Source organism: Myotis nattereri (assembly GCF_964212035.1).
Source record: "Myotis nattereri genome assembly, chromosome: 5".
NCBI lineage: Eukaryota > Metazoa > Chordata > Mammalia > Chiroptera > Vespertilionidae > Myotis > Myotis nattereri.
Window position 1 is genome coordinate 44,590,371 of NC_138080.1, and position 13,450 is coordinate 44,603,820.

General features: G+C 38.0%; 1 protein-coding gene across 1 annotated transcript in view; it reads left to right on the plus strand.

Annotated features, from left to right (window-relative positions):
• The window catches only part of GUCY1B1 (guanylate cyclase 1 soluble subunit beta 1), a 42,149-nt gene extending 29,608 nt beyond the window's left edge, over positions 1-12,541 (plus strand). The window contains exons 7-14 of the mRNA XM_081093459.1: positions 1,329-1,445; positions 2,430-2,563; positions 4,694-4,891; positions 7,220-7,457; positions 8,763-8,903; positions 9,439-9,593; positions 9,941-10,067; positions 11,357-12,541. Of these exons, the coding sequence (XP_080949585.1) occupies positions 1,329-1,445; positions 2,430-2,563; positions 4,694-4,891; positions 7,220-7,457; positions 8,763-8,903; positions 9,439-9,593; positions 9,941-10,067; positions 11,357-11,380 (1,134 nt within the window). The 3' untranslated portion in view covers positions 11,381-12,541. The remainder of the gene's footprint in view (positions 1-1,328; positions 1,446-2,429; positions 2,564-4,693; positions 4,892-7,219; positions 7,458-8,762; positions 8,904-9,438; positions 9,594-9,940; positions 10,068-11,356) is intronic.
• Positions 12,542-13,450: the final 909 nt, after the last annotated feature.

Genomic DNA, 13,450 nt, shown 5'->3' on the forward strand with positions numbered 1-13,450 from the left:
TAAATGTGAGCATAGTATATTTAAACATAATGCTACCTTTCCTACAACAGGTTTTTCCTTTTTCTTTTTTCTATTAAAAGCGGGGCAAGTGCTGCCCTGGCTGGTTTTGCTAAGTGGTTAGAGTGTCGGCCCATGGACTGAAGGGTGAAAGGTCTCAGGTTCGATTTCTGGTCAAGGACACATACCTAGGTTGCAAGCTCATCCCTACCCGAGTCAGGACCTGTGCGGGAGGCAACCAAGTGATGTATCTCTCTCACATGAATGTTTCTCTCTCTCTCTCTCTCTCTCTCTCTCTCTCTCTCTCTCTCTCTCTCTCTCTCTTTCCTTTCCTCCCTCCATTCTACTTTTTCTAAAATTCAATGGAGAAAATATTCTTACATGAGGATTAAAAAAATAAAGACGGCAAGTGGGAATGCTATACTTTTTAAAAATGAGATAACGGATAACTTTCTAGTAACAATCAACTTTCACTTATTTATTCATTGAATGAATATTCACTGGATATCTACTATCTGAAAATAGCTTTCAAAATCAACCTTTGACATTTTCAGGGGAAAGAAGAGAATTTTAAAAAACACTAAAAACGACAGAGCTTATCATGGGACTGGGTAGAAAAAGCGTCAAAGGACAACAGTGGAGGCCGTGATGAGAATCTGCGTTTGATTGGCATTATTCTGACCCAGTTGTAAAAGCCTTCCTTTCTACTCTACCAACTTTTGGAGTTGTACATGACATGTATCCAGAAATAATATTTACTTATAATTAAAGAGACTTGATAGTCCAGGATTAGCCCAAATGGGATCAGGCATAAACCTATAAATCCAAAAGCCTGGGCTCTTACGCTGGCTAAGGCTCTCCCTCATTCTTAGCTGGGGTGTGTTACTTGGCCTCTCTCTGTCCTTGTCCCTTATAAGCAATCAGTAACTGCTTCCTATTATTATTATTATTATTATTAACCATCTATTGATAAACTGTTTGATGAGGGTCTTGATATTTAAATTTCATTTTAAGCCATTGGCATTTAATAGGTCATGCTACATTTTCAAAGAGAAATTTCCATTCTCCGTTGAAAATACTTCTCTTATTTTTGTGAGATTATTTTTGAATATTGGTCATCTGAATCCATATTAGGTTTTATGTTCATGGAACTATTTGATGTCCATTTAATCACTGAGTTGCATAGGTCAAGATATGAGTCCATAGTTGAGGTAACTTTCCTACAAAATAATATATTTCTGTGCTTATATACAATTGAGCTGATTAATCTAAAAATATAAAATAAACATTGTTTTAAATAGGTGTTCTTTTTCTTTTTATCTACATTTTAGCTCCAGCCTGGCACTTGCAGCCTTTTGTCTGTCTTCTCTCTGGTCCGTCCTCATATTGACATTAGTTTCCATGGGATCCTTTCACACATCAATACGGTTTTCGTATTGAGAAGCAAGGTAAGCAAGATATTGTTTTATTAAATGTGAGTAAGAAGGGTGAGTTACATACTAGAAGTGTTCTGGGGGGAAGGAAGCTATTATGCCATTCTAGAAGTTGGAGGAGGTATAGCTAGATGAGAAGCAAACCTCAAAAGGAATCCTATTTCAAAGGCGACACTGTTGATTTTTTATTTTCCGGAGGAGCAATGAGACTCTGTCACCTGGTCAGCATTGACAAAAGTAAGTGTTGAGAATGCCTTGCTGGGACAACCTCGCTTCACATATTAATCCAACATCTTTTAGCCCCGGTATAGCTGCGATGTCCTATTTTAGGAGTCAGAAGAACTGATAAAGATTTTTTTTTAAACTTCACCCACTTCCTTCAAGTGTCTGTTATTCTTGGTTCCACTTTTGTGATGGAAATAGGAGTGATAAAATATTCATTCAGTTGATAATTTAGGTAGTACCCAGATCTCACAGTTTCTGTCTTTGGGATTGATAGAGCAAAGGTGTCCTGAAGTACACACTTCATCCTTCTTACAGCCTTCCCAAAGGTCCTATGTACACATACTTTATGTATTTGGAATTATTTCCAGTTGTTCTGTGAATGCAGGGGTGAGGAGTGGCGAGGCTTGTTTTTTTTTTTGTGTGTGTGTGTGTGTGTGTGTGTGTGTGTGTGTGTGTTTAAGACAGAGTGTTATAGCGTAGTCATACTGGAAAATCAGAAATAATAATGGGAGCTTTAAATAAATATGTGAACAGTAGTATACCTACTGGCTTTCTGTGCTCAGAGAGAATAAACTCGGTTTTTTGCAGTGTTTTTAAGGGAACCACTATGTTTACACCCTGGCAGAACTCTGGTGAAATCTCTCCCTTGTTCTAATTGGTGCACTTATTCTCCCTTAGGGTTTGGTGGGAAATGAGGTTTATGTGTCCTTCCTTTTGCTGAATTGTTAGGTAGGGAAAAGGCATTAGGTAACGGTTTTGTCTTGCCTTTTCAAGGAAGGATTGTTGGATGTAGAGAAATTAGAATGTGAAGATGAACTGACTGGGACTGAGATCAGCTGCTTACGTCTCAAGGGTCAAATGATCTACTTACCTGAAGCAGACAGCATACTTTTTCTGTGCTCACCAAGGTAATGCTTTTTAGGTTAATTATAATGTATATACTGGTAAGAACCCATCTTTAGCTAACAAAGGATTTCAATAGCATTTTATTCAATCATGTCTACATATTCTGAAGTGTAAGTCGATTTTATAGTGTACCTCTATCCCTTTTCCTTCTTCTCTCTCTAAAATTATCAATAAAAACAGATTTCAAAAAGACAAAAGTAGGGAACATAAACTTTATTTTTTTATTAACAACCTGCATTGGTCTAATTATATATTTATCTGCCATCAATATTGTTTTTTTTCTTCTGCTTCTTTCCAAGTAGAACTTTAGTAGTCAAGAGCTTCTCAATAGGAACAGTTTCTATTCATGGTGATGAAGTTTTCTATGGAAACAGAGCAGAAAATTTGGAGTCTATTTCTTAACTATCATATGCAGAAATTAGTTACATAGTGACACACATGCAGATTGTTATGTGGTATCAGTCCCTGTGTGAAAAAAGACATACTCACATTGAATTTTAAGAGATCAACTAAGAGCAGTTTTACTTCTAAAATAATTTCAAGAGAATTAGTTGAAATTTAGAAAAAAATCTTGATAGTTTGACAAAATAATAAATAATTTTTTTTAAAAAATGAGACATAATTTGATTGTTTTTAACTTAGTCTGAACATTCATGACCATTCTTTTTTTAAATACATTTTTATTGACTCAGAGAAGAAAGGAGAGGGAGAGAGAGAAACATCAATGATGAGAGAATCATTGATCGGCTCCCTCCCGCCCCTTACTGGGGATTGAGCCCACAACATGAGTATGTGCCCTTGACTGGAATTGAACCTGGGACCTTTCAGTCTGCAGGCTGACACTCTATCCACTGAGCCAATCCAGCAAGGGCCATAACCATTCATTTTTATTTTAAGCATATAATATTTTTTTTCTCTGCTCATGGGCAGTCCTATGCGAGTTAGCAGATTATCTGGCCTCTTTCCAGAAAGTCTATTTCTGCAAGTGAGTTTTACTTACATATCCATTTTAACAAAATCTAAAGAGACCATGTGCTTCATTAGTAAATGTTTTGATCATTTTATATCTCTATGTTGGCATGCTAATTTTTGCTTTGAAATATGGACATTTCTGATGAAAATGTATTCCAGGGGGGCATTTTAGCAATCCATAATTCTTCAGGAAGATCTCAATTATGTCATCTTAGAGAAATTATTATTGTAAATGTCCCAAAGTAATTACTTTACACCTAAAGAATTCATACCAATAATATAACCCTAAGACATTTTAACCAAAGATTAAATTTTTAAGAACATTTTTTAAAAAGCTACTTATTTACCAGGTCTACACTGAATCAATAAATATTATGTTGTTTCTGAAAATGACTTAAGTTGCAAAGATGCATAAAATTCAGCAATTAATATACTGATTCAAATAAATGAGAAACAAAAGTCAAAGAAAATAAGAGTAGATAAGAAATTAGAATCAAAAGTAAGAATAGCATATAAAAATATATGTCAGAAAGTTATCTATAATAATACAAGTATAATATGCTAATTAGACCAGACGTCCTTCCAGATGAAGCCGTGGTGGTGGAGGCCAAGCCCCTTGCACGAATTTCGTTCATCGGGCCTCTAGTAAATACATAAAATACTTGTAGAAGATGGGTCATAAGTCTGGTTGTAAACTTTTAATCATCATGTCTGAAAGGAAAAAGCAACCTGTCACAGGAGTCGCAGAATCTATAGGAAGAAACAAACAAGTTTCTCAGAAGAAGCACACATATCCCTGTTAAAGAGAGTAGGGATCAATTTTTTTCATCTCTTGATAATGAGAGCAAATGTGATAATAAATCACAGCCTTGTGTTAAATACTTGAGCAGGTTGCATAGGGCGATTGTCTACATTATCTTTCAATGTAGGCTAATAGCATTAAAAGTACAATTTGGCAAAAATGTATTTTAAGTTCACTGCCCTTTGGTAGATTTTGAAATCTCTAGAAGAATGAATAATGATTCTCCTTTTTTTCTCTTCAACCCGAGAAGCTTTAGAATGTTAGGAGAGGGCAGGAGTATGCTCCCTGACAGTAATCAACATTGGTGTGGTCATGTGGGTGAGCTGGAATGACTGTGCCTCATTTCTCTGTATAACAGTGTGATGAATCTGGACGATTTGACGAGGAGAGGCCTGTATCTCAGTGACATCCCTCTGCACGATGCCACGCGGGACCTCGTCCTTTTGGGGGAACAATTCAGAGAGGAATACAAACTGACCCAGGAGCTGGAAATTCTGACAGACAGACTGCAGCTCACATTAAGAGCACTGGAAGATGAAAAGAAAAAGACAGACACGTAAGCCTGTAACCTTGCACGACTGCTAGGCGTACAGTGACTCTACTACAGTGAAGATCAGTAGTCAGACTAAAAAGGCATGAGAGCCATTATAGCTCCAGAGTAGTAGATAAACTCTTCCATATCACTTAAAATGAAATTATGCATACAGAAATAAATCAGTCTCAATGGTGGTGGGAATATGCCTTCTATTTTTACAAATCAAGCTGAAAGAATAAATGCCAATACAGCTCTCTGAAAATCATTACAGTAATTCAGATGTTTGAAATCCAACTATCATTCATTCTTTCCTTTATACAAGAAATATATTTTGAGCATCCTCTATGCGCCAAGGGCTGGCCAAGTTCTGAGGGTTACACTGCACACAGAACTTAGAGTTGGCCATTACATTTTAAAAGAGTTCTTTTCTTGGACTGAATTATTTTAGGAATTGGCTGATATGAATCTGACAGATTGTAATGTCCTCTGTAATGACAACAATTATATTTTTAAAGGCAAACATTATCAAAAAATGGACGTATAAGGCTATAATTATTTTTCTATGAATGGTAGATGAAATTATGAAATTTGGGGCAAGTAGCATTAAAGTAGTAGTTCATTTTCAGTAATTCACTTAAATACACATCAGGCATACTACTTGGCCTTGCTTGCCTATAGTAATGAAAGGCATTAAGTCACTGATGTTCATAAGATATTTTACCCAGGGCCTTGTATGTTCATTTTTAATGTTTGTATAATTGGAATATATCTTGTCGGAGAATTGATCTCCTCTGTCTTACTTCCATATGAGCTTTTACTCTACCTGAGCACTTACAATCTTGGTTACAACATCACTTTCTATGCTTTTTTTTTGCATTGATAAATGTGTAGTTGCCCATGGATGGATCCTGTGCCCACACATAAAAACATCAGTTAGCTATTTATTCATAGCATGGATGAAACAGAGAACGCCATTTAATGCTTGTATTTTTCCACAGCTTCTTAATGCATTGTCTTGGCCCTTGTATAATGCAGGTGAAAGCTGTATTTGTTTGTTTGTTTGTTTATTTATTTATTGAGACCACTTAACATTCCTCACAGTCCTAAACCGAACCCCTTAAGCTATTCATGTATTTTGAAAAATTCAGAAAATATATGGGACAGACATTTCACATTCCTTCCACTGCTTGAAAAACAACTCAAACTGTATGTTTTATTGGTCTGTGTTACAACTTTATCCATGAAAAACATCAAATTTTGTGGAGCACGTAAGACAGTCCTTAGGACAAAGATTCAAAGTCAAGTTAGTATTCTGCTCTGGCTGTTATATTAGAAAAACACCCCGGTTTAGTATTTTCATTTTTTATAGACATTTGTTTCTCTAGGTGATTTAATTATAAACCCTTTTACTGTTTCTTTTCTTTCAAGCCAAGTAGTCCTACTGTTCACATTTAATATTCAAATATAGCTTTAAAATAGTTTATGAAATTTTCTCTGTTTGAAAGTTAAAAATGAAAGACTGGGGAAATTCCACTAAAGCTAGGAAAAATAATGTGAGCGCAGCTCCATGTTATACATTCAATGTCGCACGTTATGCCCTCTGACTACAGAGAAGAAAAAGGAAGGAGGCTTCATTTTTCCCTCTGAGCCCTCATGCCGAGTCCTCAGTCTCCCTGCTTTCTGGTTCTTTCCCTGTAAATTCATCAGAGATCACCCTTCTCCTCTTGTGTTTACCACACTTGTCCCCTCAGCAGGGTCCCTGAGGCCATTGCTGCAGTCTGAGTATCGACTAGAGAAACAAAATATTTTCTTGTCTAGACCAAGGTCCACCTGTATTGCCAGTTTCTGCCACAGAAGAGTGAGGGATGAAGGCGATTGGAGGAAATCTGCTCCTCTCAATATTGCTTTACAACAATTGAAATCAGTTTCTCATTCCGGAGAGATAAGCATGCTCCCGGTGTGCTAGTCATGCCGTGTTTTCAGGGCTGGTAGTGACAACTTCCATACGGTGACTATCCTAACAGCAGAGTCAGAATACAGGCCTAGAAATGAAAACTGACTTTTCTTTGTTTGGTCTGGTGTTTGTTTGGCTTATTTTGATTTGGTTTGCGTTGGTTTGGCCTTGGGGAATTGTATGTAATTCAAATCAGACAAATAATTTATACTGTCTATATGTCTTGTTTTGACATAAAAACAGCTAACATTTGATGCTAGCTGTAGAGGTTTCCCTATAAGAAGCCAGGACTTCCCAGAGCAAATGATATCAATGTTCTATGAAATGGTCAATAGAAGCACTAAACCTAGTCCCAGCATTCCTTACTACTGCTTTTTCCTGATCCCACTGGACAGGTTGCTGTACTCCGTCCTTCCTCAATCTGTTGCCAATGAGCTGAGACACAAGCGTCCTGTGCCTGCTAAAAGATACGACAATGTGACCATCCTCTTCAGTGGCATCGTGGGCTTCAACGCGTTCTGTAGCAAGCATGCCTCTGGGGAAGGGGCCATGAAGATTGTCAACCTCCTCAATGACCTCTACACCAGATTTGACACACTGACTGATTCCAGGAAAAATCCATTTGTGTATAAGGCAAGTCCTGACCTTATGGCGATGCAGTGCTGTCAGACCCTGCCCTCTAGGGGCACTCCATTCAGTTCTCTGAGTGTAGCCTCCGTAGATAGGAAACCTCCACGTGTCCCATACTTATCATTACCTTAAGTAATCACCTCTGGCTATAAAGCAGGCATGTCAAACTCAAAGGCTAACACGGGCCAAATACACAAGTTTGACATGCTTGCTATAAAGCATTCTCTTTCTTGTAACCAACATGCATGGAACAGATGATTCCCTAGTTAAAACGTAATCTTCAGCAGCTTTTTGGCATTCACTGAACAAATCTGAGCACACGGGATATAAACGTAGCACTCGTTTTCATGCTCTGGATGAGACATTTTTTTTTTTTTTTTAAATATATTTTTATTGATTTTTTACAGAGAGGAAGGGAGAGAGATAGAGAGTTAGAAACATCGATGAGAGAGAAACATCGATCAGCTGCCTCCTGCGCATCTCCTACTGGGGATGTGCCCACAACCCTGGTACATGCCCTTGACCGGAATCGAACCTGGGACCTTTCAGTCCACAGGCTGACGCTCTATCCACTGAGCCAAACCGGTTTTGGCTGGATGAGACATTTTTGCTGAAATGTATAAATGTTTTATACGGGAAAGAGCCCTGGAGCATGAGAAGTGTGCTGGAAGTTTAGACACACCAACCTGAAGATAAACATTCATGCGGCATTTCTGCCCTTGGTTTCAATGAGAAGCAATGATAATATTGGAAAAATGAAGTCAGTGGAATATTGCTTCGTAAAGGAAAGAATGTTAATTAAACCATCCACTGGCATCTGGAGTCATATAAGTGCCTTGAGAACTATTTATTATATAGTTGTTTTCTGAGCTTTAGTGTAACACTTGGTGAGCAGATCATAAAAATAAATGGTTAAGGACCAGGATAAATCATTGAACTTCAGGCAGTGGCTCTTGTGCTGTTAAACTTTCACTGCTTGGATATGTTTGTGGGGGAGAGGGAATAAGGCAATACATTGTTTTACTGAATTATAAGGGTATCTGAGGTGCAATATCAGGACTTAACAAGAGGAAAAATAATGCTGTGTCTACACCTGCCTGTAATCAAAGACCTCAAATGCCATGTGTATACATTTCAAACAATGACAAAGTTTCAGGTTGTTGTTGTTAAAGTTTTTATAGAACTAAGTGGGAGGAGAGTTTAAAGTTACTGATAGCCTTGGACAAGTAATTTTTTGTATAAGGATAGCAAATGAAGCGGTCATATTTATGCTACCCAATAAACATCTAACTGTCTGTGCTATGTTAGGTGGAGACTGTTGGCGATAAGTATATGACAGTGAGTGGTTTGCCAGAGCCGTGCATCCACCATGCACGATCCATTTGCCACCTGGCCTTGGACATGATGGAAATTGCTGGCCAAGTTCAAGTAGATGGTGAATCTGTTCAGGTTAGTAAATAAAATAGATATCACACTAATGGTAGTGGGCCTCTGTAGACAACCAATTCATGTTCTTGATCAGTCACAAAATTATGTACAAGGACGGGTATCTTCACAGCAAAGACGGAAATATTTTAAAGAATCCATTGTATTACATTTTTTCATAGAGATGACAAATCTCTCCACTTATCTGAAATTACTTAGTCTACCCCATGTACTGACAGTTATGAGAATGAAATAAAACCTCCTGCCCCTTCTGGGTTTTTTTGTTGTTTTTTTTTCATTTTTCTTAAAACCTCTTTCTTGTGTCTCATAACTTGCCAGAGTCATATCTTTGAAATCTTAAGTCTTTAGAAAAGGAATGTTCCTCTTGGAAGACGGATTTTGTGAGCGTTTTTATTTTTGTCCATCATACATTTGGAGTTCTTCTAGGGAATTCTTATGATTTTTGTATAGTGACTCTACATTATTCCCTAACACCAAATAAATAAATATTAGTGTGTTAGTGATTAAAGTTACTGAAGCAAAGCTTTGATTCCCGCAGATAACAATAGGGATACACACTGGCGAGGTGGTCACAGGGGTCATAGGGCAGAGGATGCCTCGCTACTGTCTTTTTGGAAATACTGTCAACCTCACAAGCAGGACAGAAACCACCGGAGAAAAAGGAAAAATCAATGTGTCTGAATATACATACAGGTAAGAGAACACGTCTTGGTATTCACTGATTTGAAAGGAAAATGTCTGTTTGCGTGTGGTTTAACTTTCTGTGTGAATTTGTTTACTGTTAAGCCGTTAATCATCTTCACTCTTAGGATTATTTAATTTGTATTTGAGAAGACTGCGTCATGATTCTCACTTTAAATGTTTTCATATCATCTCAGAAATTCCTGATATGATCATTGCTCCTAAAATCTTGAACTACCTTTAAGCACAATTTTAGTGTGTGGCCCTTGCTGTCTCTATAGCTTTGGTGCATGCCACGCTCTCTCGCCATGCAACCATATTCCCCAATCTCTCCCTATTCTCTGTTCGCTGTCTTTCAGATGTCTTATGACACCAGAAAATTCAGACCCACAGTTCCTCTTGGAGCACAGGGGCCCAGTGCCCATGAAGGGCAAGAAAGAGCCAATGCAAGTTTGGTTTCTATCCAGAAAAAACGCAGGGACAGAGGTATGACTACGCAGAGCCTAATTCTTTTTCAAGACAGTTTATAAAAATGGGGAGTTAAGTCTCAATCACTGAAAACATGTTTCATTTGAAAAGAATTCTTGTTCCCGGAATTAAACTTCTAAGTAAAGCAGCCAAAGTACTGCACTGCCAATGAGCCAGTTAGACAAATAAATGCGGGATGTCCCCCCAGGATGTATACACACTTTAACAGCTGATAGCTCAGTTTTGAAAATGAAATGTATCTTAATAAACACTGCCTTTATAATTATTCAAAATCTGTGTGTACATTTTGGGGGACACCCTATACTTCTTAAGGGATACTTTGTGGTTGCTGGCTTTTGAAATTAAAACCAAAATCACTGGATGGAGAAGCCCTGACTTTTTGTTCTTGCTCTGTCATCTGGCTCAAACACAACTGAGGTGTGTGGGTTGTGACGGGAATCCCCTGGCCTTGTTTCCTCAACTCAGAGAAGGGAAAGGGGAATCGAGCAGTGACCTTTTGGTTCATAGGTCAATGCTCACCACTGAGCAACACCAACTGGGCAACCACGTGGTTTTAGATCATTCTAAGGGCCAAGGATCTCCCTGTAAGTGTTTGGGGAATCTTTGGCAATTCTGGTCCCTTGGGTGTGTTACCTACAGAGAAGAGTGATTTATAATTTTCCAGAATGTAAATGATTTTGTAGGAAAGCTTTAGGTTCGTGCTAGCGCTGCGGTTGTCTTCCCGCCAGAACCCACGTGCTGGAGCGGACCTCAGAACACTGGCCCCAGAGCTGAAATGCCATGACTGCCAGTGAACTGGCACACATGCAGGCCAAGCCCAGCCTTTCCCACTTGCAGTGTGTGGCATCAGAAACTAGTTGGACACTCTGTTCCCCTATTGCTGTATTGGTTCTGTAGAGGGGGTGAGACTACTTGATTACATTTCCTTTCCTATATGTATACATCCCCTGAAAATACTTTTAGAATATAACAAGTCCTGAAAGGAATGGAATGACGAGTTTTAAAATGTTTATCTGTATCCTCTTTCAGCTGTTTTTACTTTAAATAATTTACTTCTGGGGTTGGCATGCTTACTGATATTTTCTGATACGTTTAACCGTACCTCGAGTGTTGGTCCTTGTAGTTGGGTGGCCCTCTCTCACCCAGAGTTATGGTGGGAATGAATGCCTTAGAAAAACGGTAGACAGGAATGCAGGTCCCACTCTTACAGAAAACGATTGTTTTGAAGGGTACTGTCAGCTTTATCATCACTGAAAATGAATCCCTTGTGTCTCCCCCTTCCCAAGGAAACAAACCAGGATGATAACTGAATCTTGGACTGCAGGAGGAAGACTGGGATTAGGTTCCGGTTATCCCCTAACATCTGGCAAGAGTAGGAGCAGTTGTTACCGATGGATACAAATTCTTGTTTTGTCGTTTTCAGTGACCCCAAGCCTATCTCTTAGGTATATCTTTCACTGCTCATTACTCAGCTTTCGCTCTGCTTTGGATTCTTTTCAAGGTTTAATACATTATCTAAAGTTTGGCTTAAATGTGGATGATATGTGCTTCGTGTGTCTTAAAATCTACTACAAGCATTACTCAACATGGTAATTTGTAAGTAGTAGACACCCAATACGTATTTGTTGAATTTAGTTAAATGAAACTGAACAGTATTTGGCCTTGTGTATACAGATCATGGTTGACCAAATCTGTCTCATGCTTCATATATATGTATATGTATATTTTAATGACTATAACATATAACAAACTTTATATCATGATGGTGTATAGCATTATAGGAATCATTTTCTAAAGGAGTGGATTGTAAGTTTTAGGGAGAAAAAAATGATTTATTTTCAGACTCCCAAAGTAATAATTAGTATATCATGCTAAGAATATAGGGACTATTTTGAAGTGTGTCAATTTCCCTTCAGAAATATAGAACACACGTGTCTGTTGTTAAAATATTTGGTTGCTTATTCAAATCATGTGGCAATTATAATTCCTGTAAAATGCTATTGTTTGTATTGTAGCCCTTGTATTAAATCTCATTAACTACACTCAGTGGTCACAGAAAACTGCACTCTTCCCCCGTGAGCTATTACATTAGCTTGGGATACAGGTTCAGGACTCTAACCACTTCCAAGAATACAACTGGGACACTCTGTCAATCAGAGCCATCCTGGCCTTTTATTCTCAGAAATGAACTTCTTTTTCTTAGTTCAGAAGGATGTGATTATATCTAGGGCATCATGTTCAGATAACTTAGTTTAATTGCAACAACCAATGCATTCCTATTGGAATAATTGGCCTGTTCTTAAATGTCTCCATAATTTATTGATATCTATCTTTACAAAATATAGTGCAATTACTTTTGTGTAAAAATGTTTGTCTTTAAATTTAGTATTTCATATCAACACATCGATATATGTATAGACGTTCCATGTTAATGTATAAAAGAATCTGCAATAAATTATTTTTTCCACTTGTCTCTTGACAGTTTTTACATCAACATACGTGATATGAATGTTGTCACTTTATTAATGCTATTTTTGTACTTACATTTTATGATTTTACCTATTATAAATGTAAAATCAGTTTAGACTCATTGCTGTTATAAAGTTCAGTGCTCCTCTTAGGCATATTGTAAAATGTGATTTTTCTTTAGAACTGACAAAATGACAGAAACAAGACTAGCTCTGGCAAGGGAGGTGGAGGAGGGAAGGAATATACAGATTAATATGCAGTGACAGCAGCTCTTGAAGTGCTCACAGTCTTTTAGGAATGAAAGACACATATACAAATAATAAAAAAGTGTGATATTTGTAGTGATAAAACATACTCAAGATAAGGAAAAGACTACATAGAGAAGGAGAGGGGAGAGGGACAACAGAGTGGGGTGAGAAGGTAGGGAGGCCAGTTGGATTTTATGGAGCTCTAGTTTAAAGACAAATGGAAGTAAGGACCTGCATCTCCTCGTAGCCATGGACGAAAAAGGGGCCGCATACTAAACCTGTCAAGCTCGGGGAAGGCATGGCAGGCCTCATAAACTCAGAGACTGAAATGAACCACATTGGATGGGCTGAACATAAAAATTCCTAACTAAAGGCAGGGCATGGAGGGTAGTCACGTCTTAGGCCTGTAGCTTCTTTGACAAAGGTCTGTCTTTATCAAAGGTTTGTATACTGTGTTTTTGCATCTAAGATAACATACCTTTGAAATGTCAGAGTAATCTTTTCCTGACCCTCAGAGCACACCCACCTCACCAGAGCAAGAGGCCACAGAACCCCTCATTGTTATTTTGTTCCTAGAATCCCACCCCCATGTGCTGAAAATGTTCAGTTAAGTATCCTGTACCCACCGTGTAAAAGAAGCATTTGTCTCTCCATTTTACTTTT